A 27341-nucleotide genomic window follows, 5' to 3' on the forward strand; every position below is an offset into this window, starting at 1 on the left:
AACAGTACAAATAGGGTCTCAGCACATAGTCCGGGGCATCTAACCTCCACTTGCTTAGCTGGATTTCTAATGAAAAGCTGACAACATTTACCACTCTTCTGCAGCAGCTTCCTGTTAACTGGAAGTCCCGACGACTCGATTACCGAGTGCGGTAGAGTTCCGCGGCTCATGGATAAAAATGTATGATTATGGCTCCATGGAAAAGCAATCAAAGTTCATATATGTCTTACCTGCCAGTTTATAACAGTTATTATCGAGAGCGGACAGGGAAAAGAACGGAATTGAGCATTTTCTAACGGCACTCGGTAATCGTCGCGTCGGGACTTCCCCGCTTCACAATAGAAATCCAGCTAAGCTAGCAGAGGACTGTGTGCTGAGATACTATTTGTACAGTTGCTGAAGTTTGGTGCTGTTCTGAGCATTATTTGTGGCTTTTTGGTGGCGGTTTATATTTTGATCCATTTACTGCAGTGTATTGTTGTCGTGCGGCCGTTTCTGAGGTTGATAAAACTCTGTAAATTAGCGGTCTGCTAATTTGATCTCTCGAGAGGGAGTCTAACACAGTTTCATGGTGATTTAGACCATGGATTAAACTTACACCGGAATATCCTTTTAATGCTCCTTCAGTCAAAGGATCTGCTTCGTCTTACATGTACAATACCCAAAGAAACCAACAATAAGAAGTGAAGACTTGAGACCTGTTAATGTCTCTGATAAGGCACAGAGCTTTCACACAATCCTCAGAGCTCCTGAATCAGGATTCAGTCTCTTGTGATACGCTGGTTAACCTCTCACTCACTTCCCACAGCTTCTTTGCTAGGGCATCATCTCGCCCTATGGCTCCCACTTGTTGCAGTGCACAGTTAGAAAAGTAGCGTCCGCTGAGAGGCTCGATGCCCTCCTGCAGGGCACAGTACAGGGTGGTCTGGGACCCCCCTTCAGGGCCAAGGAAGAAAAGCTTGGCAAAGGGTATCATGAGGAGCAGTTGCCACAGGCTCATACTGCGACACAGTTCTGTGTAGACGACTCCTGGAAAAAGAAAGGATTCACACACAAACAATATGATGTTTGACTGAAATACTCCATGTTAACCATGACACAGCTTGGCTCTAGTCTATTCCTTCAGTTGCAAGACCTGCACAAAATACTGTTCTGACATAATATAAGCCAGAGGCAGCATTACTAGGGGGACATAACACCCCCCCAGAAACAGGTGATGTAGTTTCAAGATAGCAACAGATTGAAAATACTCTGCTGAGAAAGAACATAATCGTAGGATTATACTGAATTTACTCAAAATGCTTGTGGAAAAAAAAGCACTGTACAATCAGGCACTGGAGCCCATGACTGGAAAATGTTTGCTTGCCTCCTGATTTTAATACTTAAAGCAACACAAACTGTGTGAGTTGTTTTAAATAATACATTTTTTTAAGCTATGTAGAGACCACTGTGTCATTTCATATTTACTAATCTGTAATCATAAAACACTGCCAGATAGTTTTCAGTTGATCAGATAGAGCTGTGAAAAAAATAAAAGAAATGCTAGTTGTTGCTGTTGCAACATTTTCTGTGTCTTGCTCACTTGCAATCTACATCCTGCACCCTTGTTCTAAATATGTTTTGGTTGGTACTATGTTAACACTGAAATTCTGTTTTTCAGTGTAATATTGTTGCTCATTAACACTTGTACTTGTGCCCATTTCAAGAAACTAGGTGAAGAAAAATGCTCACAGGATAAAGGTAAGGTTTGTTTTCATGATGTTGGGTGGAGGGGGAGCTTTAATGCCAAATGTTCAGCTATCTTAAGTGTTTTCTTTAGGAAGGGGTTAAAATAAAATGTATATGTCACATGTGAATGCCATCAGACTGACTGACTGAAGTGACACCCGTTTTAGTGAATTATAGCAGGTCCAGTGCGTTGGCATTACATTTGGGAGGGAGGGTGTGTTGTTAGGCAGATGTCTGTCATGTCTGCTGTATCCTCATCCAGAGGGAGCTGCTGGTCCGTCATAGACCTCCGCTGCTGTTCAATATTTGCCAGGTAACATTACTTTAGGATTGTTTTAGTGTGTCTTCAGTTTTTAGGTCTCAAATGTAAAGTGTGCTAAACAACACTAATACATATTAGGCCTATTGTGGCGGTGGATTATTGCTCTGAGTGGATTATTGTTAACTCTACTGAGTTAGTTGCGTTTTTCTTTACCAGATTTATCAGAATATTTATTTGATATAATATAGTTTGAACAAATTTGCCTACATTCCTACAGTTTAGTTATGTTTTTGATGTATTACTTTGTTTTATTCAAAAGAATCATAATAACACAAATTAGAGTAAATTTAAAGTAAACTATAGTATATATGACTGTTAGTTCTGCCCACAGCATATAGGTTAAGACCATATCATCAGTTAGGCACAAGTAGTCCACTTCGTTTTATAACTCTAACAAGTACAATGTGTCGAAAACTGCTTAAAAGTGACAACTTTTAAATTGGGTGCATGCTTAAAGAAGGGGTGGGGAACCTCCGGCCTCCAGGCTGTATACGGCCCACGAGACCGTTTGGTCCGGCCCGCGAGGCAATCCATAAACACACCCGCAAAAAATGAATTCAAGAAAAAAAAAATTCAAATGTGTAATTAAATGCCCCCGGGGCATGTGTTTGCCTTTCCAGGTCAAGATCACGGTCATTGAACACAACACCAGCATAACTGTCGTCGCATTGTGTCCTCAGTGATTGGCAGGTGTCAACAACGAGAGGAGACTAGCATTGGCTAAAACGGAACATGTCGACTAAGAACAGAAAAGTTGATGTGGAGTGTCGCTCTTTCCAGGATAAATGGACAAATTAATTCTTGTTTGTGGAAGTGAAAGGCAAGCCTGTGTACCTGGTTTGTGGGGATGCACTGGCGGTAATGAAAAAGGCAAACCTTGAGCGGCATTACAGCGTGAAACACACTAAACTGGATGCGTTGTAAGGACAAGCGTGTGTGGATAAAGTTGCCACTCTCCGATGGAGATTGAGTGGCCAGCAAGCAGTTTTATCCAAACCGCGAGCAGACTAGGACAATGTGACGCAGGCTAGCTTCATGGTGAGTGAGCTAATTGCTAAGAAGCTGAAACCTCATGCTGACGGAGAGTTTGTGAAGGAGTGCCCCGTTGCTGCTGTGGAACTGCTCGCGCCAGAAAATATCAAGCTGTTCCAAAGTGTCAGTTTGTCTTGGGAACCGTCTCAGATTGGATTACTGACATGGCACAAGACATTGAGAAATCATTGAAGGATACTGCAAGAGATTTACAGTTTTTCTCTTTGGCCTGTGATGAGACAATGACATAACAAACAGAGCTCAACTAGCCATTTTTGTGTTAAGGATTACAGCTGACTTTGACATCAGAGAGGAATTGCTCTCATTGCAAGCCATGCATGTGACTACTAAAGGTGAGGATCTGTTTGAACAAGTTGTTTTGGCCATGAACAAATTTGATCACTCGAAAATGACAGATCTAAGTTGTATTTCCCCTGAATTCAGTCTGCTATTAAAAGAAAATTCCCTGTTTCCACTCAACAATTTCACCTCAGATTGATAGTAGATAAAGTTATAATGTACCTCAAATCATTTCAGCATTCTGATGTGATAATAAACAAATACAGCCCTCAGATGTTATTGTGATTTAAAGCTGATATGAGACCTGAGGGTTGTATTTTTAATTTGAATCTTTTTTTTTTTTTTTGAATCCCCAATTTTCACACTTTTTCAAGCATTTTCAAAGCTCATCTAGTCATTCACTCCATTAAAACTGACAAATTTGGCTACATTCAATGTTGTATTCATCTTTTAAATCCCATTAAAACTTTTTGAAAATATTCAACTTTCTTTGAAGCTTTGTCGCAACGCAATTATAATGGCAGTCAATGAGAAATCACTTTAAACTCACTAATTTTCCAACTCTTCTCCCTCCTTCATACATTCTCATAGAATCTTCATTCAAACTTCTTTCACAAAGATTAAGACTTTCTCACATGAATTCAAATTTGTCACAGCATTCATACTTTTTGCACAGTTGTGTTCAAACCTTGATAACTTTTCAGCTACTTTGATCGATTTTTGCATTGGTGTGTGTTGGGTGAAGTGTTGACAGCCAGAGTAAAGGAGCCAACTGACAGACTGGGGAGGAGCTCATAAAATTCAGAAAACATTGTCTTCAACTCGCCCTCGATTCCACAATTTTCACTCCAGCAGAAAAATGATGATGTCAGCTTGCTACAGTGGTTCTCTGGAGTTAATCAGACAAAAACTTTTGGCTCGATGGGCTTTTTAATGACAGGAACACTGACCAACTGCTGCATTAAGTCCCATTAAACTGAGAGTAAAAATATCTGGAGGCAGGCAAACGCATCCACTTCTCTGGCTGTTCCACAAGACGCATTTTTTACCACACACACACACACACAAACATTTCACAAAGTGCTCACAAGACTCTCACAGTTCAACCATATCATTATGTGAGTGATAGCAGTTACTGTTTTGGAGGGAGAAGCATGGTAATGTGAGGTGAGCCCCAGCTGAAATCACTATTAAAGCTGCAGTCTGGAGTTATGAGAAAAAAGTGGACTTAGCCAGTATATTTGAATGATACAGCTCCCAGGTCTTTCCTTCTTCCTCTCCAGCCCTGCCTTCAAAGCCCCTTCCACAGAGGAGCCTGCTGTGCACAAGCAGGCTTGTAACCACGGTAACAGAGGACGTCAGATAACTAAGATGGCACATTCAAAATAACAACAACATAAGTCCAACTAAATTACAGTGAAAAGTGCCTCATGCAGATCACTGTAGATATCCCAAGTAAAAAACAATATTCATCACATCGGGGTAGACGGAGTTATCATCTAATCATTACGGTGCAACGCCATGCTGCCTTTCTGAAGCATGAGTAACGTTATTTCTTTAAACCAATTCAACCACTTCAGAGCGTACTGAACACAAACTAACGTTATAACTGCCCGGTCACTTGAAAGACACTTTTGCTAACCAGTAGCCATGAAGACAGAACTAAACACCCGAGTTAGCATACAAGCTAACAAGCTAGATGTAGCAACAAGCTACATAGCTCGACTGCAACATTGTACGCTGATATGCGCTATTGCAAGTATAACTGTAACTGCCGCTACCTTAGCCTTGTGCTTAAAACATAGAATGAAACATATCAAGCAGGGGTCCTTACTTGTCCAGCACAAAAAGTCCTTAAAAATCCCACAGCTCCCTCCAGCTCTGAAATGACGCTCCGATATTTATCCTTGATTTCTCTCTGGCTCGGTCCAATTCTTTCTTTTAACACTGCTTTTCTTTGTCAGTCGTCTCTATTCTCTATGACATGGGCGATGGTGGGGCATTTTTCGGCTTGTTGTTGTTGTCTGTTCTCCGCCATTGATCACAGTTTGGGCTTGAAAGTATCTGCGAGTGCGTGTCACATCCGACAAATGTGGCAACACCGACAATATTTAACCACATCCGCTTTTAGACCAGGCCAAAATAAGTGTCTGAGTATGAGTTCATACATTTCATTCACACCTAGGTGTCCTGCCCATTGACTTTTGTGAGCCACGCACAGTACATGATCACAGTAAACACTGGGCACTACTATTTGGTAGACTGCAATCCAATCTGCTTTAGCGGAACCAAATTATGCACCGAAATGTCTTCGTTTAGTAAATAAATGAATGGCTCACCCTCGGCTTTGTCAGCACTCACCACATAAAACACCTCTTGAATGTTGGATCAGCCCCTTGAGCAGCACACACGCATTCCTGTGTCACAGGCAGAGATATGCTCTCAGGAAGCGGCATATCTTGGCTGGTGACTTGCACCAGCTCGGCGACATTTTTATGCTCTCTAGGAGCTGCGGCAATAATCTCCATCTTGTTTAACGCTTCAGCTTCTCCTGAAAAAACTGGCATAAGTATGCTGTCAGAAAACGAAACCTCAGTATTTCTGCGTGCTTGCACACAAATGACTGTACAGCAGGGGAACAAATCAGTGTGTTTTTGCGGTACTTTGCCTGACTCCGTGCTATGAGGGATGTCCAACACTTCAAGCTCAGGAGTCACTCTGCCACCTGCTATGTCGTTGCCCATTAAACAAGTTATTCCTGAGATTGGCAACGTGGGGCAAACAGCTACAGACAAGACGTCAGTGATCAATTTGGACTATATGTGTACGCGGTGTACTGGCCGAGGGATATAACCCATCTAGGTGCCAAGCAGCACAGTACCATAACCACATGCGGACTGCTCTGAAAAAGGCAATGCGCTGGAGAGTATCACAGACTGGGCGCCACCAGTGTCGCGCAAAATACACACCGGACACTGGTCACCAGACTTACCTGTCAGCAATACCAACCGTCAAATATAAATTGTTTGAAACAGTCATCTGGTTGATCACAGTCATTAGTGGGAATGCGCAGCTCTCATTTAGTCAACCATATGCTCTTTGGATCCAACGCACTCTGCGAAGACATAGGCTGCTCTTTTCTTTTAAAAGTCAGACAATTGGCGATGACATGTCCAGTCCTGTGGCAATAAAAACATTCTCTCTCCTCTTTATTTTGGATGCCCAATTTAGAAGAATTATTCTGCACAGCCGGAGCATAACGAGGCTTATCAACAAAACAGTCTTATGAGTCAGCGCATATTCATTGGCTAATACAGCTGCTACAGACAGCACATTCACCTTCTGCTCATTTAAATACGCAACCACACGGTCAGGCAAACATTTCTTAAACTCTTCCAATACGATCAACTTCCTTAATGAGGTCAAATCATTGGCTTTACATGTGTTACTCCACTTATCAAAGAGAATTCACTTTTCCTAGGTGAACTCAACATAAGTCTGATTCTGGCCTTTTCTGTGGTTTCTAAATTTTTGTCAATACTCTTCAAGGACCAATTCATAGACGTGCAGCATAGCAGATTTTACCAAATCATATGTCAAACTATCATTGACAGGAAGAGGGGAGGAGTGCAGCTTCTTGTGCTTTCCCCTGAATTTTACAAAATAAGAATCAATTTCAGATTCCGGAAATATTGGCATCAAAGCAACATGCTTACTGACAATGCACTATGAGATACAGGAGGAGGAGCCTGATCCAGAGCTAGAGAGCAACTGAGCTCAGCAGGAGAGGGAGACCAAACACATAATACACACCATACACACACGTACAGGGCCATAACACACAGAGAGACAGATTTATCAATGAGTCAGGTTATTACACACACACACACACACACACACACACACAAATGCAGTTAAATACATGTGTAAGCATGCACACATGTACACGCACACACATACAGCCATGCTTAAGCGCACACTCACATGCACACAAACACAAACACACACAGTATTTCCCAACATTTTAACTATTACCTTTTCATTCATTCAAGCCAGAAACTGCATCTAAATATACAAATGTTCCCAATCATTGATACATTGAGATTTATTGAATTTCTCAGTCCGATTCAGAGTATTTGACTCATTCTCACTGTAACATCTCTTCATACTCCATCAGCTGCTTTTCGACACAAATTCAAGCAAGTGTTGCAGTTTGGCTCAAAGCTTATATTCTATTTTGAATGCTTCATTCTCAGCCAAATATTACAAAGCTTCATTCTCTTCAGACGAGACTTCAAATGAATTAAAGCCACCAATTCAGTTTGGCCTTAGTTTTTCAACAAACCTACATTATTTCACTGTTTTTAGATATCGTGGACATTATTCAAAGTTTTCACAGCCAGCAATGCACATTTGGCTTTATCTTCTCAACAGGGAGCATTCACAACCGCAAGTTCTTCAGAACTTGCCTAGTTTGAAGTGCTGTAACGTAGGCAACTGGACGTGTTTCAGTTTAACTTCAACTGAAACTTCAGTTCAGTTTTCATCCAAGAGGCTTCTTCAGTTCTAACTCTGGAGGGGAGTTGCAGGCTTTAAACTCTGTGTTGGAGTGTCCTTACAGAGTCGTTAGGGCCACATGGGGGTCGTTCCCCCAACCGGCCTACATGTGGGTTGCTAGGGCTGGGTGAGCCCAGGTGTGAATGATTGTTAAGCTGTCTGGGGAGGAAACTCAGTACTGCATTGCAGGTGGGTGATAGGTAGGACACCTCCTCTGTTCAAAGATCGTCGTTCCAGTTTGACATAGATGGATTATTTTACTACTCTTTGAGTTGGTGATGTAATGAACAAGACGTATTAAAAATACGGTACAGTATTAAAATAACAACAGCTGGAAGTGGTTTTATGAGGTGTGGTCAGAGGTGCAACAGACTTGAAACTGTTAAACACAAGGGCAAAATAAAATTAAAATGTTCTCAAGCTCAAACATACCTGCCATAGGATATCCTACATCACACAAAATTCCTATATAGAATGCGCATTAAGCACTAACCTGGGTGGAGGCTATAGCTGGTGACACTGGTGCCCTCCAGCCTGTTAGCCAGCTCCCTGGCAAAGAGAACATTACACAACTTGCTGTTGCAGTAGGCTCGGAAGTTGTGCCAGGTAGACTGACCAGATACTAGTTTGTTCCTGGAAGCCAGTGGAGGAAAGTCAATGTTGCCAAAGCGATGCAGGAGAGCAGCCACCGTGACCACGCGGCTAGGACCACACTGCTGAAGGCGCTCCAGGAGAAGGTTGGTGAGCAGGAAATGACCCAGATGGTTTACCCCAAAGGCCATGCCAAAACCATCCTCAGTATGTCCTGGACCCATTATACCTGAAACAGTTTACTTCCTTTTTACAAAACTGTAGTGGTGAAATCAAAAGTAACCATCTTTTCCTTGAACTGTACTTTTCATTTTATTTTGGTTATTATTTTATATCTTAAAAAAACGATATATATATATATAAACAATGTACCACGGGATGGGTTTTGCCATCGTGTTCTAACACCCTTACCTGCATTGTTGATGAGAATGTCAAGTCTGGGCTCAGACTTCAGGAAGTTTTCAGCAAAGCTGCGTACAGACTTCAAACTTCCCAGATCCAACAGCATAAACATCACCTGATTGTTCCCACTCTCCTGATGGACATAAATATAGTTTTAATCCGGCTGTAATGCACAAACAAACAGAATAAGGAGAACTAAAGAATACTGATGGAAACATGTCTTTCTTTATTTGAAAACGTTTTTTTTCTGCAGTCTGAATGGTCATGAAAGTGTGGACAATGCAGTTCTCTGAGGGTTCTTGTCATTTCACTGTTAATGTGATCAGAGTGATAAGAAATAAATACCTTCATGTCCTGATAATCACAGCGACTTACTTACAAATCATTACAAAAGTACAGAGGCTTTGTACAAGACTGGGTTAACAACAAGGGATTGGTTGATTAATCGATTGGTTGATCATAGGAAACTTAATTGCTATTTTGATTATCAATTAATCATTTCAATTCTTTTATTTAATTAATTTCATTATTAATAAGTGAGGGTGAAGTCCAAATGTTTGAGTATATCTTGACAATATATCTTGACAATTTGATATATCAAATTGATCAAATTCTGAGATTTAGAATGGAATTTTCAGTTCTCGTCATGAATTACAGCACAATGGGTTATGTCTCCTTTGCAGCAGCCTCTTGCCATTATTGTACTCACTCTGCGAATGTCAAAAACAGCAGCCTCAGCTTTCTCCTTGTTGCGGCAGGCCAGGATCACCCTGGCTCCTCTCTTTGCCAGATCCAGAGCCGTCGCCTTGCCAATGCCAGTGTTGCTTCCTGTGCAGGACAATGATTCACACATACTTATCCATACTGAACTTATCCATATCCACACACTCTACCACACTCTCCAGTCCTCTTCTACCATCCAACTCTTTGCCCCATCTGCCAACCTAATCACTATGGGGTCAAGAGCATTCAGCAGATCTGCCCCGAGCCTCTGTGACTCTCTCCCTCTAGACATTCACACTTTTGACACTGTCTCCACTTTTAAATCTCGCTTGCAAACACACTTATTCTGAGTGGCTTACTCTGTATCAGACTAATCATACAATCACATTCTTGCCTGTTCTCTATTATTGCACTATGTAATGCATCTTTGTATTTATCTTTTCATAATTGCACTACAATGTTTCTTGTTTTTTGATGTAGGCTACTGTTGTTATGTGCAGTGTCCTTGAGTGCTTTGAAAGGCACCATTAAATAAAATGCATTATTATTATCATAATCATCATCATCATTATATCATTATTATTATTATTACTTATCAAACAAGAAAAGACTGACAACTGCCATTCAAAGGACTGTCAATTCAATGTAGCTGAAAAATACCCGAAGTTGTAAAAGAGAAGATTGGAACCATAGTATAAACAAATCATTACTCTGTTCATCTGAGATTACACAAGCAGAATATCATTTTACAACAAAGTCAGTTTTTGAAAGCACATGGTGAAAGAGAATATATCTATCTAATCTATCTATCTATCCCAAGTGTCTACTTGGTGTGTGAAAAATGTCAACTCTCTTTTTAACCTGGGAAACTGCATGTTAATTAAGTTAAAGATTTAGTTACTTGAGTTACTGATATTGAATGCTTAAGCTTCGCAAATTAGCAAATGGCACAGTCAGTGATACATGAAGGGATTTATGTGTTTTTCACCAAAAGTGAACCCTAATGCACTACACGAAACATTTGATGTTTGGTTTTTTTCTTTCATTTTGGTTGTGTTATATGCATCCATTTTGGCACTTGTAATATGTCTATAAATACACAGTGTCTGTTATAATTGAATAAATTAACTAAAACCACTGTCATTTCTGCATATAATCAAGCACCCCATGTCAGGAGTTCATCCTGTGGGCCTGCATTCATTTCTGAATGTTCCACCAGATGGCACCATTTACCCGTATTTTGGGGGAGGTGTTGCCTTATTGTAAAACTCACAAAGTCAGTGTCTGGTTCTACTGATATGGATGTAGGAGAGTGATTAGTGTGAAATAATGAAAATAATAAAAGTGTGTGATCTTGTGTGTTTTAGTGCGTGTTTTTGTGTATATATGTCCAGTTACAACAGAATCCAGAAATGGAAATTATATTAAGCAACACTTTCAAGTCCTTGTTATCCTTTCTTCCTTTCTTTCCCTCTGTTTTGACCCTGTAGGTCATATGTGTCAAACTCAAGGCCCGCGGGCCAAATCCGGCCCGCCACGTCATTTTATGTGGCCCGCGAGAGCTTAAAAAGTATACAATTGTCTTAAAATAAAAGTCTACACTGCTTTACAGTGTACAGTGACCATAAACTACATCTCCCACAATGCATGTCGATGACCCGATAACCCGACGTGCATTGTGTGACCCGCGAAAAGACCGCATCCTGCCGCGAGATCCCAGTGTTTCCATATCAGCATTTGACTAAAGCGGATTTCTAAGAAGTGATGGAGAAGTTGTCCACAAATTAAAAGGCAGACTGCAGCTGCAGCAGAATGTGTTCACCAAAGCTACTGCTAAAAGTGATGCAGCAGTGAAAGCTAGCTTTATTGTGGCTGAAGAAATCACCCGAGCGTCCAAGTGTTTTTCGGAGGGCGCATTTGTGAAGCAGTGCAAGCTAAAGGTGTGTGAGCAGGTGTGTGAGCAGGTGTGCCCCGACCAGAATCAGACTTTTAACAATATCAGTTTGTCAAGAAACACCATCGCAGACCGAGTTAAGGAACTAGCAGACAATCTGACAACACAGCTGGCCGAAGAGTCACGCAGTTACCTGCTTTTTCGCGGACAACATGGATAAAGCGCATCTGTCCACTTTCATAAGAGGCGTGAAGGCAGACTTCACCTTCAGCGACGAGCTCTTGGATGTAGCTGCCATGCATGGGACGACGACAACGGGCAGGAACATTTTTGATGCGGTGGAAAGGTCCGTGAGTAAAACTAAATTACCGTGGGACAAGTTGATGGGTTAACTACCGATGGTGCATCTGCAATGTGTGGAGGAAAAACGGGCTTGGTTGGATTAGTGAAGTCATCACACAAGAAGTCCGACATGGTCACAGCTTTCCAGCGAAAACTACACCTGTGGAGGTCCCAGGTGGAACAGGACAATGTTGCCCACTTTCCTGTCTGTCAAAGCATCTCAGCCTCAGTTCCTGGTGCTTTTTCATGTGCTCTGTTAATGCCACATATTCAGTGTGTTTACAGGTGTATGTGTTCAAATATTTACTGTAATCAAAACCATCTCTCATTATCTCTGCAAGGCTCTCTGCTTTTTGTTTTTCTAAAATGCCACACACGTGAGACGTGTTTTAGCAGCTCAGAATTATTTGTGTGCCATAGTTCTGCCCAACTCAACAGTGACAAAAACATTTTGAACAAAGTTGATGTAATAACTTGTGTGTGATCATATTTGGCTTATCTTTGTTATTAATTTGAAAAGTTTGATCTGTGATTGATGGAGTAATGATGGGTTTCTTAACCTGATAAATTAAAGGGACCAGTTATAATTACAGAGCAATGTGCTTAAATATATTTTTACATTTATGTAAATGCTTGTTCAATATTTGTACAGTTGAATAAATAATAATTAAATGCAGAGACACTTATTTGTTACAATATTTTACGGAGTAGTTACATTCATACAGTCTTACAGTTACAACCGGCCCTTTAAGGGCAAGCATAATGTTGATGTGGCCCGGGCTGAAAATGAGTTTGACACCCCTGCTGTAGGTCATATATTAACATTTCTATTGAAGAATGTTCTCTAATTTTCTCTGAATTCTCTGTTACCTGAATGCGGAATTGGCTACAGGTGTGATTGGCTGAGTGAATGTGAGTGTAGGTTGTCTGATGGAGCTGACTGGTTCCAGCCTCAAGGTCAGAGGTCAGAGGGCCGGCTCCTCCCAGTTCCCATGAGCTCTCCTCTCTCCACTCTCAGCATATCTGTTTGTAAACTAGATATGTTTTCAAATGAAACCTTAAAAAATACTTTGCTGCCAGGGCTTTGGAGATGGGAAGAGAGATTCTCATTTATACATTGCGCCAGGGTTTCCCTTAGGCCCTGGTCGGAACACCAACTATTTCCTTCTCTCACACATTCACTCACATGTGGAGCAAGAACAGTGACAGTTAATTTTGGCATCAAAAATAAAAGTTGGTATTGAAAACAAAACCTGAACTAAAAACAGAAACGTTGGCATTCAGATTGTACTGGCAATGAAAAGCATTACACAGTAAGATAAAAGACAAAACAATTAGATACATTTTTTTTATTTAATTTAATCTTTTAATTTAATATACTATTTTAATTCCAAATTTGGAAATTCTTTTTTCCACTCACATTACTCACAGGTGCGTACACACATGCAGTGTAGAGGAGATGAGCGAAGGGGCAGCCACACGTGCCAAGGCGCCCAATGAGCAGTGTTAGGGGTCGGTGCCTTGCTCAAGGGCACCTCGGCAATGCCCAGGATGTGAACCAGCACTCTCCAACTGCCAGTCCACATCATTCTTTTTTTGGTCCGGGTGGGACTTGAACCGGCGACCTTCAAATCCCCAAGCCAAGTCCCCACTTTGTTGTTTTTGATGTGATTTTAATGACAATCTTTTTCTTTTCAATAAAAGGATTTTTTCCAATGTCAGTAGTTTCTCCAGTGTCATTGATTCAACTTTCTGTCCCCATTTTGGCTGGAGAGGAGGGGTTTGAGGGGAAGGGAAAGGGAAAGGAGGCTGTGATTTTTATATCCACATCATGACCGTCACTGGTGCGAGGAAAAAAACTTCTTTGGTGCAACAACTTATCCCTTCTGCTTTTAAGCCACCTTAACACTGACAAGGCCAAAACATCACAGAAGCAATTGGCATACATATCAACATCTGTAGGCCCATATGCCGTAGTAGAGGAGCCCAGCTTCAAGTATTTATTAAAGGTGCTTGAGCCACGCTACAGTGTCCCATCCCGTGCGGTGGTGGAGCATGAGCTGTCTACTGCACAAGCTGTTGCACTCACAACTGATGGGTGGACCTCCCATTCCACTGAAAGCTACTTCACAGTTACAGCCCACTTCATCACCCCTGAGTGGGAAATGAAAAATCCAGTTTTATTAACGAGCCCACTGTATGAACAACACACCAGCACTCAGTTAGCTGAGAAGCTACAAGAGGCAGTAACAGAGTGGAATCTTGAAAAGCCCTGAACCATTGCAGTAACCACAGACAATGCAAGAAACATTGTTAATGCAGTTAATGAAGCAAGACTGGGTCCACAAATTGCATGCTTTGCCCACACTTTAAACGTAGCATCACAGAAAGCTATGGCAGTCAACCAGGTATCTCGACTCATGGGAAAAATCCGAAGAGCTGTTTCTTTTTTCGATCGGAGCACAGTGGCTGGACATATTTTGGAGCAGAAGCAGGAGATGCGGCATTTGCCAAAACATCGCCTCATCAATGATGTTCACACACCTTTGAACTCCAGCTATGAGATGGTTGAGAGGTATCTTGAACAGCAAACGGCTGTTTACTTAGCACTAGGGGCGTAACGGTTCTGAAACGAAACCAAAAACCTCGGTTCAAAGGACTTCAAAGGTTTAGAAACTCATTCCATCTTCCCGAACCTCGGTTCATCCCCGCCCCGCCCCGCTCCTACCGCACACACGTGTTAGGTTAGTTTAATTTCTGCAAGATGGCTAATAAACCTGAGCTAGCAGATCTCCCGGTCACACTCCGGTCAGCCGTATGGGGACATTTTGGGTTTCCAGTTGATATTAACCCAAAATAGCCATTGGATACGTGTCCGGAGCGTTACAGCTCCGATCCAGTTTTGCTCTGCCGTCCGCCATCCGGCAATCCCCACCGGTTGCGGTTTGAGTCCGTCATGGCACAGTGATACATGGCGGGGGCGCAGTACGGTAGACAGCTGGCGACGCGAGGCTGAGGAGTTCCCATGATAACCACATGTTCACTCGCGACCACAGTTACAGGTCTGTGTTATAAACACAACAACAGGAAGTGTTCCCGACCAGAGGATTAGTAGAAGAGCTGTTGTTTGTCTCTTTTTTTAGAATTCTGTGCTGGTGTCAACACGGAGCGTTTTATCATGAAAAGTAACCGGAGGTCATATTGTTGTTTTGGTGATTGACATCCTGTCTGCTCGGTGCTAAATTCAGCTGAAAAGTCACACAAGTGACCATCTGTTGGAAATACTACAGGCAGCTGTATCAGAGTGGAAGACTGACAGACCAAACGTCACCATTCCCATGACATCGGACAACGCCCAAAAAATTTAGACTGCTTTTTATTTTTGTTATACCTCAGACTGGTATAGGAAGTTTGTCATTTTTATAATATTTGGACAATGTAGACTGGTCTTAAGACAAATGTTTATTTTTTGTATTCCTGGATAGTTAAGAGATTAATATAAGTGTTTAGAAAAAAATAAATAAAAATAAAAATAAATAATATATATATATATATATATATATATATATATATATAGATAGATAGATAGATAGATAGAAAAACGATACAAAAGGATCTTCCATGTTAAATCAAGTTTATCTAACATTTAATTTCCTTTCATTTAATGTGTATATTAGGAATCGAGGAAAATATCAACACTTATAGAGAAAATATATAACTTGGAATTAGTTTTTATTAGGGCTGTCAAAGTTAGCGCGTTAATAACGCGTTAACGCAACATCCTCTTAACGCCGTTAATTTTTTAAACGTGTAATTAACGTTCGGTATTAAAAAAAAAAGAAACGCACATTGTATGATTTACGGCCGTCGATGGCACCTGTAGTCTTGATCCAGAGGGTGGCAGAAGAAGAAGAAGGGGAATCAGAAGAAGAAGAAGCAGGGTTGGTGGTTCGGGAAAAACACGGTGGACTGAAAAGCGAAAGGAAATGGAGAAAGGACTTATGAACGGCAAATTCACTTTCAAAACACTGCCAGATGGTTCGGTCGATAGGACAAAAGTTATCTGCACATACTGTTGACATGAAATGAGTTACCATTGAAGTACATAGAGTCTCAAATATCATTTGCAAGCCAAACACATGGCAGATGCAGAGATTTTTCTACATGATTTGAAGGGTTGAATGAACATTTTCATAAAGCAAGCATATTTGCCTAACCCTAACCCTTTCTTATGTTGTTAAAAGTATTAAGAACATGAAAAAAAATGTGCCCAAAAAAATTGCGATTAATTCGCGATTAATCAAAAGTTAACTATGGACAAAATGCCATTAATCGCGATTTAAAAAATTAATCGTTTGACAGCCCTAGTTTTTATATAAATTACACAAAAGACAAAAGAAATATGACATGTTTGACCTATTTCGGCCATAAGACCGCATATTTGACCGCACCTCATTTCGCGGGGTTTGCTGCTTTCATTGTTTCTCTTGTCTCTAACTTTGTTGTCGGTTTCCAGCTGTGCTTCTTTATGAATTTACTTGTAAGGTAATTATCATATAGTTGTATATATATGGCACCATGGGCATACAAAAACGGGAGTTCCCCCCTCTGTTAAACAGCAAGCCGAGCTGTTCAACACGAAGGTGCTGAAGTGATGCAACTCTAAATGTGTACCAGGGAAAGCTGAGGAAGAATGTCTGCACCCTGAGCACCCTGCACACACCTTAAGTGGGGCGAAGGCAAAGCCAGAGTCTGTGATGTACAACAACAACACCGAGTAAGGCAAGGACGTCCCGGACCAGATGGTGAAGGCGTACTCTGTCAAAGGCGTTTTTTTTTTTTTTTAATATCATGACACTATGAATGCATTCATCAGTCAGTTGGCTATTTACATGAGAGATAATAGAGTTTAAAATCTAGCGGTCACAATGACCGCTCACGGCCATTATAGTAGTTTTAGAATTCCGGCTCTTCTGAAGTCCAACTGACACAATCGGAAACATATAATTTGTCCGGATCTCACTCTAGGGTTGTGGAAAGAGCACAGTTATGGCTTAACCAAGATGTCGACCATAAAGATTAATTGGATCAGACCTGACGGGAATGAACCCGCCACAGTGGCTGGTAAACTGATTCAATTCACCCGCCAGCAAACAAATTCACCCGCATTTGGCCGGTGGCGGGTGCTAATTTTCATCCCTGGAATACACGCACATGCCTAATTTAATAGAATTTAATAAATGAAACATACAGATAGATGCATTAAATGTCTGCATCAGTACAAGTTACAGTATGCTCCCTGATGTGTGCATGTGAAGGTACAAATGAGTGAGTGTTTTCAGTCTTTTTAAGAGTTTATTTTAGAGCATGTATTTGCTCTAGTTTTGTACTCAATCACACTGTTTCAATGATATGTAACAGAGCTTGACTTTGACGTAGAATTGAAAGCAACTCTATATTTTACCCCAATCATATGCACCTGCAAAAGCGTCCTAACTCACCCCATACATTCCTTCAAGTAATAAAAACATGGCTCATCTTGCAGATCTGCAAAGATGCCATTGCATTGAAAACCAAAACAAATGCTGGCTTTGTTTTTGAGACCATGCGTGAGTTTATGCAACTGCTGTAAGCAGCCAAAACTATAAATGCACGCAGCACGCAGATATAATCATGTCATCCCTTCCAAAATGGAGAGATCTTCTGTGCAGGAAGCTGTGGATGTAATAATAATAATAATAATAATAATAATAATAATAATAATACATTAAATGTTTATAGCGCCTTTCAGGGTACCCAAGGACACTTAACAAAATGGAACATACAAAACACAGAATAAATGGATAAACAAAAAATACATAGAAGATAAAAATAGAAAAGTTGATTGATTTGGCTGGATCTAGAGCTGATAGGCCTTATTAAAAAGATAGGTATTTAAATCTCTTTTGAAAATCTCCAGAGAAGCCTGTTTGCAGATTTCAGCTGGGAGAGTGTTCCAGAGAGTGGGGGCTGTCACACAGAAGGCTCTGTCACCAAAGGTTTGTAGTTTGGTGTGAGGGATGGAGAGCTGGTGTGTGCCTGATGAGTGCAGCGTCCGGGACTGGGTGTAGGGGTGGAGGAGGTCAGACAGATATTGGGATGCGAGGGAATGGAGAGATTTATAGGTCAGGAGGAGAATTTTGTAGGTGATGCGTGATTTAACTGGGATCCAGTGAAGGCGGATGAGAGAGGGGGTGATGTGTTGCCAGGGCTTGGTGCGGGGGGGGACCCTGGCAGCAGAGTTCTGCATATACTGGAGCCTTTCCAGGGTTTTGGAAGGGAGCCCGGACAGGACTCCATTGCAGTAGTCCAGGCGGGAGTTGATGAAGGCATGGATGAGGGTCTCAGCCACGGGTTCAGAGAGAGAGGGCCGGAGTCTGGAGATGTTTTTGAGATGGTAAAAAGCTGATTTTGTAATGGATTTTATGTGTGATTGGAAAGATAGTGTGGAATCAAGGATGACACCCAGGTTGCGGACTTCCATGGATGGGGAGATAGCGCAGCCGTCCACGTCCAGGAGAAGATCTCCAACCTTCTGGAGCAGCGCCTTGGAGGCCACAACCATGAGCTCTGTTTTATTGGTGTTTAATTTGAGTAGATTTGATGTCATCCAGAGTTTTAAATCATGTAGGCAGTTGACGAGTGACTGTGGGGGTAGCTGGGTGGATGGTTTGGTGCAGAGATATAGGGAGGGGGGGGTCCTAGCACAGAGCCTTGAGGCACGCCCTGGTTGACTGGAGCTGGGGTGGAACTGGAGTCTCCAATGGTGACAAACTGTTTCCTGTTTGTTAAATAGGACTGGAACCAGGAGAGTGCTGTACCGGTGAGACCAAGGTAGTCAGATAGGCGGGTGAGGAGGATGGTGTGGGAGATTGTGTCGAAGGCTGCAGAGAGGTCCAGGAGGATCAGAATACTGATGTGGCCAGAATCTGCAGCGATGAGGAGGTCGTTGGTGATCTTGATGAGGGCAGTTTCTGTGCTATGGCGGGCCCTGGAGCCAGACTGAAGAGGTTCATAGAGCTCATGGTTGGACATGTGTTGCTGGAGTGGTTCGGCAACTGCTCTTTCCAGGATTTTGCTAAGGAAAGGAAGATTGGAGATTGGCCAGTAGTTATGTAAGTCATCTGGGTCCAGACCTGGCTTCTTGAGGATGCGGGTAACTGAAGCTGTTTTGAAGGTGGACGGTACAATGCCAGATTCTAGGGATGAGTTGATAATTTCCATTATGAGGGGGCATAGGGCAGGCAGTGAAGACTTCACCAGAGTTGTTGGCATTGGGTCCAGAGAGCAGGTGGAGGCTTTTGCCAACTTAGCTACAGAAATAGAGTCCACAGGAGAGAAGGAAGAGAGAGAGCACTGGGGCAGGCGAACAGTGGGAGGATCAGCTATCTGTGTCAGAGGTGTATATGGTAGGGTGGTGGCAGATGCCAGGAGTTGCTGGTGAATGGTAGCCACCTTTTTCTGGAAGAAGTCCAGGAACTTGAAACAGAGGTCAGGGGCACCAGAAGGCTGGGGGACATCGAGAGGGCTAAGGAGCCGGTTAATGGTGGAGAATAACATTCTGGGGTTATTTTGCTGGTCTCCAATGAGAGTGGTGTAGTAGTTTGTTTTAGCCTTGGAGAGAACTTTTTTATAAGACCTAACATGGTCTTTGTAGGCTTCATGGTGGACGGTGAGGCCAGATCTTTTATAGAGCCTCTCCAGGCGGCGACCAGTAGTCTTAAGGGTGCGGAGTTCAATGGTGAACCAGGGGGCAGAATGGGTAAAAGACACAGTCCGGGTTTTAAGAGGGGCAAGGGAGTCAAGACCCCAGGACACAGAAGCATTATAGTGGGCCACCAGTCCATCCAGTGAGGAGTCGAGGGGATCAGAGGCCAGGTGGGTTTCCAGGATGTTGGTCAGGGCCAGAGTGTTCACTGTCTTGATGTTCCTGTGTGTGATGTTTCGACTTATGCGCTGCTTGGGCACAGGGACAGGAACAGTGAAGAGGACAGCATAGTGGTCATAAACGGCGAGGTCCAGGCATTGTAGATGGGAGGGCACTGTGCCAGTGGAGCACACCAGGTCCAGTGTGTGGCCTTTGACATGAGTGGGACCTTTAACATGCTGAGTGCTGTTGAAACAATCCAGGAGTGACAGGAATTCAGAGGCAAAGGGGCAGCTGGTGGAGTCCACATGGATGTTGAAATCACCAAGCAGGAGTGTAGATGTAGATATAGAGCAGATGGAGGTGAGTAGTTCAGACAGCTCAGACAGGAAGGTGGAGGAGGCTTTTGGAGGGCAGTAGATGAGGACAACCTGCAGCTGTGTATGCCCAGCCAGAGAGAAGGCTGCACATTCAAATGATGTGACATTCAGCACTGTAAGTTGTTTAACCAGGATGTCGGCTCAATGTATGACTGCCAGCCCACCACCACGGCCCTCAGAGCGGGGCTTCTGGATGTAAACATAGCCTGGGGGAGTGGCTTGATTCAGAGTAAAGAAGTCCTGCTGATGCTGCCATGTCTCAGTTAGGCAGAGAAAGTCAATTTTCCTGTCTGTGATGATATCATGGATGAGTAGTCCTTTGTTGTTTAGTGAACGTGGATTTAGCAGCATGAAAGCGGCAGTGTTGTTCACAGATGCTGATGCAGTGGATGTGGAGGAAACAGCACCATTCACACAAGCCAAGGGTCTCAGATAGCTTAGTGTGCGCACCTGTGGTTGGTTTAGATGACGATATTCACGCCAGCCTCCTCTGGCATCCGGTTGCCATGGTGCATGTAATCATGAAGTCTGACAGTGACCAAGAGGAGCATGACAAATCCTCAACAAAAGAGGAGGATACAAAGATGGGGAGTGGTGAGAAGTAGGAGCTGCAGAAGTCAGCTTCCTCTTCATCTTCTGATGTATCCTCAGCAAATCCCAGAAAATCTGAGGACCAGCAGCAAAAAGGGGGCAAATCTCGTCCCCCACTCACAAGGGCACCCTCAGTACACAACAGCTGCCACCAGCTGGGTGCTGGAACCAAAAGGTTACATGCCATCGCCCAGATCAACACACTGGAGTTGACTTCAGACCAATTCATAGTGGACAAAATAATCCACATTATTGTGAGCTAGACCAGCATTCAAGGGATGTGTTCAGCCACTCAACTCACATTATCTATTACGTTGAAATCACAGCTTGGAGAGACAGCTGTGTTGCACATGTACACACGTTCATATGCACGCACAAAATGATCATTGCGCTTTACAGAGAGAACCTCAACCAAATAGCCCAGCCATTATATAGTTAAAATGGCACTGACAGGTGCTCACAATTTTGATACAAGACAATGATTATCTGGTCTCTCATTGTGGTTTAGTTACAAGTCATGATCAATGGTTAAAAACAATAGATACTGACTATGGTCTATAGACTTGTGTTAACATTGTATAGCAAGAGCTGTGCAGTAAAGTAAATTGTTAAGACCAACTAAGCACTAGGCAGCAGAGCCAAAGCTTAAAGGGATAGTTCAGTTTATTGAAGTGGGGTCATATAAAGTACATATCTATAGTCGATCTGTTTCCTACCGTAATCACCGATCAGCGCAGCCTAGGTTTGGAGAAGTAGAGAGCTGCGCCAGCCCAGAAGCTCAGCTTTGTACTGCAGTGAACGGGGTCCAGCAAAAAGCGAAATTAACCACCTAAAACAAGGCTCACCGAAAATTTTTTACATCAGGTCAACTGTACGTTGTATAGGTAAAATTCACAGCGCTTTACATCAACGTCAGGCCGCGCTTTCTTTTGGCACTACATTTTCTCAACCGCAGAACCCGGTGATTACGGTAGGAAACAGATCGATTATAGATATGTACTTTATATGACCCCACTTCAAAAAAACCGAACTATCCCTTTAATGTTATATGCGATTATTTTCTACATTATATTATATATGTATATATTTTCCATAATTTCTTATTGATGGTCATGTTATTTATGAGATAGCCTCTTTCATTTTTTATTTTCTTTCAAAGTGCAACAGATTGCTACGTTTCATTTTAAAATGTGTAAAATTATCTTCCAGAGAGATACAGGCAGCAACTCCTGGATATTTAGAAACGACTGGGACTCCAATTAATTTGCTGCTGCTGCCTTATTTCAAGATTTTTTGAGAACTCCTCAGTACTTTCAGAACGAGGCCTACGAAGTAGCACAGGCCTATTAGCAGCTAATGCTAACTAGTATCAAAATGCCTCTCCTTAACATGAACGACTTTCAGAAGATCCTTCAGAGAATTTCTGTGCTCAAAACCAAGGTCAACCAGATAGAAGTAAATGTGGAAGTGAATGGATTATGTGGGAACAAAACTACTCTCCCATGGAACCAAAACAGCAAACAAGAGCCTGCTAACACACGGCTAATTAGCCCCAACAATGATTCGAAGAAACAGGAGTTCTGTGGACTGGATAATAAACCCAGGAACATTCTTCCTTGCTGGAATACTCTTGGCGCAAAGCCTAAAGATGAATCGTTTTTGGGGGACAACGAGTAACAGGCAGAGCCCAGCGCCTTGAGATCTGTGATGCAACTGGTTGGCCTGCACTGCCCTCTGAGAACAGTGCCTCCTCATCACCCGTACCAAAGAGGAAACAGCCGTGGACAACAGCAAAAACAAAAAGTAAGAGCAAACTTACCCAAAAAACAAAAATACAACTGGAAAACAGATTTGCTCCACATTATTAAGACCTTGAAAGCTCTCTGTCACAAGGAAAGATATGACACCAAATCCAAAAGTAAAAGGCCACAGAGAGAGCCAATGACTAGGCCAAAAACACTGATTGTGGGTAGGGCTGGGTATCACCAGGTACCACGCGATACGATACTATCACGATATTTTGCCCACGATAACGATAATATCACGATACAGCGATTCTGCGATAATCGATATATTGCAAAAAATTTCATCCATGATACATCACGATATCTGTGTCACTGAAGAAATTCAGAATTTATTGACTGCACTGAATCCATGTCACAGGAATTACAAAACATTGTCAATCAATTTCACATGAATGACAGCCAAGTAAACAAAGAGTATATTGCACAGTGACTGTTCTTAACACACAAATTGACTACTATCATTATCTATCATTAAATATCTACATGTGTGGGTTTCAGAGCTACTTAAACCATTTTTTAAATTTTATTTGGTTGTTTGAATAAAGATAAAGCTGTCCTCCGAAGAGGGGTTGTGGTGGTGGGCAAAAAAAATAAAATAATAAAAAAAAATAAAATAATAATTTTGTTTTTTTTTTTACATTTTTAAATATCGATATTTGGCACCAGTGTATCGATAACGTACCTCAAGACGAAATATCGCGATATATCGTAGAATCGATATTTTGGCACACCCCTAATTGTGGGTGACAGCTTTTGCAGCAAGAAGAACACCAAAGTTCTCTGTTTTACAAACGATATGGTCTCTGACATCTCAGAAAAAATTCTGGGCATCGTTGCTGATCATCCAACAGCAAAATTTCTCATCACAAACAAACCTCTCAAACACAGGGGCCTGTGACGTTGTGAAGCAACAATCTGAGGTATTGAAACAAGACTTCACTGATCTGTTGAACAAAGTCAGATCTCTTGATACTGTGGTGTTTGTCAGTGGCCCTCTACCGACTGTCCGAAGAGGTGATGAGAGATTCAGCATGTTGTTGATATTGAACAAATGGCTCAAAGCTACATGTGCCGCTTAATCGGTGAACTTTATTGACAATTTTAACATTTTCTGGGAACGCAGACACCTCTTTAAGGCAGATGGATTTTGCCTTAACAAGTCAGGAGTAAGGTTGTTAACCTCCAACATATTCTACTCAGTGCACCACACATGAGTTCCTCCTTCCAAGGACAGCAGGCAAGACAAACCAAAACAACTGATAAGACATCTCCCGGATTTCACGGACGAGATGAAAAAGCTTGTCAATATTGGACTCAAAGTCACACCCCGTCCAAATCTGCCATGATTGAAACAACCATCACCAAAATTTCATCGTGTCCCTCCACCTCCTCTGAATCCTCCTCTATCTCTACAGTTTGAAAACAGTGCCGGGTCCAAGCTGCAAAGTTGATATCACTACTGTTTTCCCCCAAGAAAAGCCAGGGCCCCTTGAAGTTCAGGTAGCCTCCTCAATTCCTGTGCTTACAGGTAATAGAAAAATTGTGAATGCCAAACTAAATGTGCCAATCCATTCAATTTAGTTCCCATTCCTCATCAGCCACAAACTTTCGCAAAAAAATGCACAGTTGGTTTTGATACTGTAACTGTAGCTCTATTAGACATCAGGTCTCTGGCAGGAAAATCTTTTTTAACACATGATTTTATCATCAAAAACAATCTTAATTTTATGTTTTTAACTGAAACTTGGTTAGACCAGGATAATGCAGCTGTTCACATTGAATCAAGTCCTCCAAATTTCTCTTTAATAAGTGAAATTAGAATGCATAAAAAAGGAGGAGGTGTTAGTATTCTGTTGAATGAGTTACTCAAATGCAAGCAGATGTTTTATGGAAGTTTTACTTCTTTTGAATATGTGGCTCTTCAGGTAAACTCATCCTCTCAGGCGATATTTCTAAACATTTGATGACCTTGTTGAGTTACTGTCTCTTATCTGCACTGACTTTGACTGTGTGTTAATTGTTGGTGACTTTAACATCCATGTCGACAAACCTGAGGACAGATGGACTAAAGAACTGTGTTGTGTCCTTGATAACTTTGGACTCACTCAGCATGTGACACAGCCCACACACAACAGGGGCTACATCCTAGACTTAGTTATCTCCAAGGGTCTGAACATTTCTAAGGCTCTGGTTTCTGATGTTGCTCTTTCTGACTATTACTGTGTTTTCTTTGAGAATGATATCTGTGTACACAAATGTTCAAACTGAGGTTGTCGCAAAGCAATATATCACTGAAAACACTGGTGACATATTCATTGAGGCTTTCTCTTCTACACCCCCTTTCTCCAGGTTCTCGGTCAATGACATCATTTCAATTCCAAAATTACAAATGTCACGAATGACACTGCACCCACTAAAGTGAAGGTGGTCTCTGGTAAGAAAAAATCTCCTTGGAGAAACGCCACACTAGTCAAAATGGAAAAAAAGGAATGTCGAAAAGCTGAGCGCAGGTGGCGAAAAACAAATCTCCAGGTTCAGCCCTGTGTTCTGTGTGTTCTGAAGACACACTGTTATCTGTGAAACAGGGGTGCTCTGACACACCCCCATTAGCACTTGGTACTTTCCTCCTGATGAAGTCAAATATGCCATATTCAGGACACACAACATTGGGATGGAGAGGACCCGCTGCGTGTTTAGGCACTGCCATAGCAGCGTGTAATTAACGCGCCAAAAATTGACCAATCAGAATTTTGGTCGAGCCAGAACGTATCGACCAATAAATCGACCAGTCGACTAGGAGATTACAGCCCTAAAAACTGGGTTGGACTCTCTAGTAAAACACTAAATAGGATTAAACCAATCTAAATGACAGAGACTACTTTGTGTGTACTGGTAATTACACATCTGAACAGATGAAAATCACAAGCGGAGAACCCCAGGGCTCCATTCGGGGGCCTCTACTATTTAACATTTACATGCTCCCTCTAGCTCAGATAATGGAAAACAATAACATTGTCTACCGTAGTTATGCAGATGATACACAAATGTATATAACCATATCACCAGGGGACTATAATCCCATAAAAAACGCTGAGTAGATGCATTGAACAAATGATTGGATGTGTCAGAAGTTTCTTCAGGTAAACAAAGATAAGACTGAAATAATAGTTTTTGGATCCAAGGAAGAACCACTAAAAGTCTTTGCTCAGCTACAATCTGTGATGTTGAAAACTACAGACCAAGCCAGAAACCTAGGTGTAATCATGGACTCAGACATTAATTTCAGCAGCCACATTAAGGCAGTTACAAAGTCTGCCTACTATCACGTTAAGAATATATCCAAGACAAGAGGACTTATGTATCGGCAGGATTTGGAGAAATGTGTCCACACATTTATCTTTAGCAGACTCAACTACTGTAATGGTGTCTTTACAGGACTCTCAAAGAACTCCATCAGACAGTTGCAGCTGATTCAGAACGCTGCTGCTCGAGTCTGTTATGACCCTGGGTCATTATTATTATGTGTGTGTATATATATATGATGCTGCTCTGTCCCTCCTCCTCCAAGTGTGTGAGCAGTCTGCTCTGAGTGTGTGTGTGTGAATGATTGATAGCAGGTTGGACCTGCTGATTGGCTGGAGACGCTTGATTGCTGCTCCAGGATTGGCCAGAGGCGGGAGAGGAGCCCTTTTTGAACCACCGGCTGACTGCAGTCTCCCTCTCCAACCATTCTCCTACATCCAACTGGGACCAGTGTTTAGTTTGATTAGGATTCTGTGTTTGCATCTTGTGAAACCTTGTGTACTTGTTGATCTGAGTATTTTGGTAACTTGTGAAAAGAGAGAATTGTGTATGGTAGCCAGTAGGGAGGGAGAAGCCTTTTCTTTAACCCTTTTTTCTCCTGTTTTCCCTAATTTAGGAGTTAGGTAAGATTTTGTCTTTTGGTTAATACTTTTGATTTGTAAAGGGAAGGTAGGGAGATAGATGATTTTGTTTGTTGTTTCGGCCTTCACTCCCTCTGAAGCAAAAATAAAACGCTACCTTTAATTTAATAGTCCCTGCGACACTGGCCTTCTTGGGAGTGGGAAGAATGGGAAGCAGCACATCATGCTATGTCTCTGATTCCCCTAGATCAGGGGCGTAACAAGTCCTAGAACCATAACAATAGATCACATCACTCCAGTTCTTAGATCTTTACACTGGCTTCCTGTCTATCAAAGAATAGATTTCAAAATCCTGCTGTTGGTTGATAAAGCACTGAATGGTTTCGGGCCAAAATACATTTCTGATCTGCTGCCACGTTATGAACCATCCAGACCTCTGAGATCGTCAGGTACCGGTCTGCTTTCAGTCCCCAGAGTCAGAACTAAACATGGAGCAGTAGCATTCAATTACCATGTGCCAAATATCTGGAACAAACTCCCTGAAAATTGCAGGTCTGCTCCAACTCTCACTTCATTTAAATCATACTAAAACATTTCTGTTTGCCACTGCTTTTAACTAAAGCAATTTCAAGTCTTTTTCAAGACTTTTATCCTACAGTCTTGTCTATTTTAAATGTTTAAATGTTTGTCTATGTATTCTTGATGTATGTCTTCTTACTTGTTTTTGAATGCAATTTTGAATGTCTTTTTAATGCAATTTTGAATGTCTTTTAATTTAATTTGTATGCTCCTGTAAAGCACTTTGAGTTGCCTTGTGTCTGAATTGTGTCTTGCTTTGCCTTGCCGTACCGCAGTTACATCTCATCCAGCATAGTCCCGATTAA

General features: G+C 41.9%; 1 protein-coding gene across 2 annotated transcripts in view; it reads right to left on the reverse strand.

Moving 5' to 3' along the window:
• Positions 1 to 544: 544 nt before the first annotated feature.
• dhrs13a.3 (dehydrogenase/reductase (SDR family) member 13a, duplicate 3) overlaps positions 545 to 27341 on the reverse strand; it is a 30435-nt gene continuing 3638 nt past the window's right edge. The window contains exons 3-6 of one of the 2 annotated variants that reach the window (XM_030406346.1): positions 9642 to 9760; positions 8942 to 9065; positions 8433 to 8759; positions 545 to 1029 (exon numbers count right to left, since the gene is read on the reverse strand). In XM_030406346.1, coding sequence (XP_030262206.1) covers positions 755 to 1029; positions 8433 to 8759; positions 8942 to 9065; positions 9642 to 9760 — 845 coding nt within the window. In that variant the 3' untranslated portion in view covers positions 545 to 754. The remainder of the gene's footprint in view (positions 1030 to 8432; positions 8760 to 8941; positions 9066 to 9641; positions 9761 to 27341) is intronic. The other variant, XM_030406355.1, reaches the window with a different exon arrangement.

This window comes from Sparus aurata, chromosome 2 (assembly GCF_900880675.1).
Source record: "Sparus aurata chromosome 2, fSpaAur1.1, whole genome shotgun sequence".
In the NCBI taxonomy this organism is placed as follows: domain Eukaryota; kingdom Metazoa; phylum Chordata; class Actinopteri; order Spariformes; family Sparidae; genus Sparus; species Sparus aurata.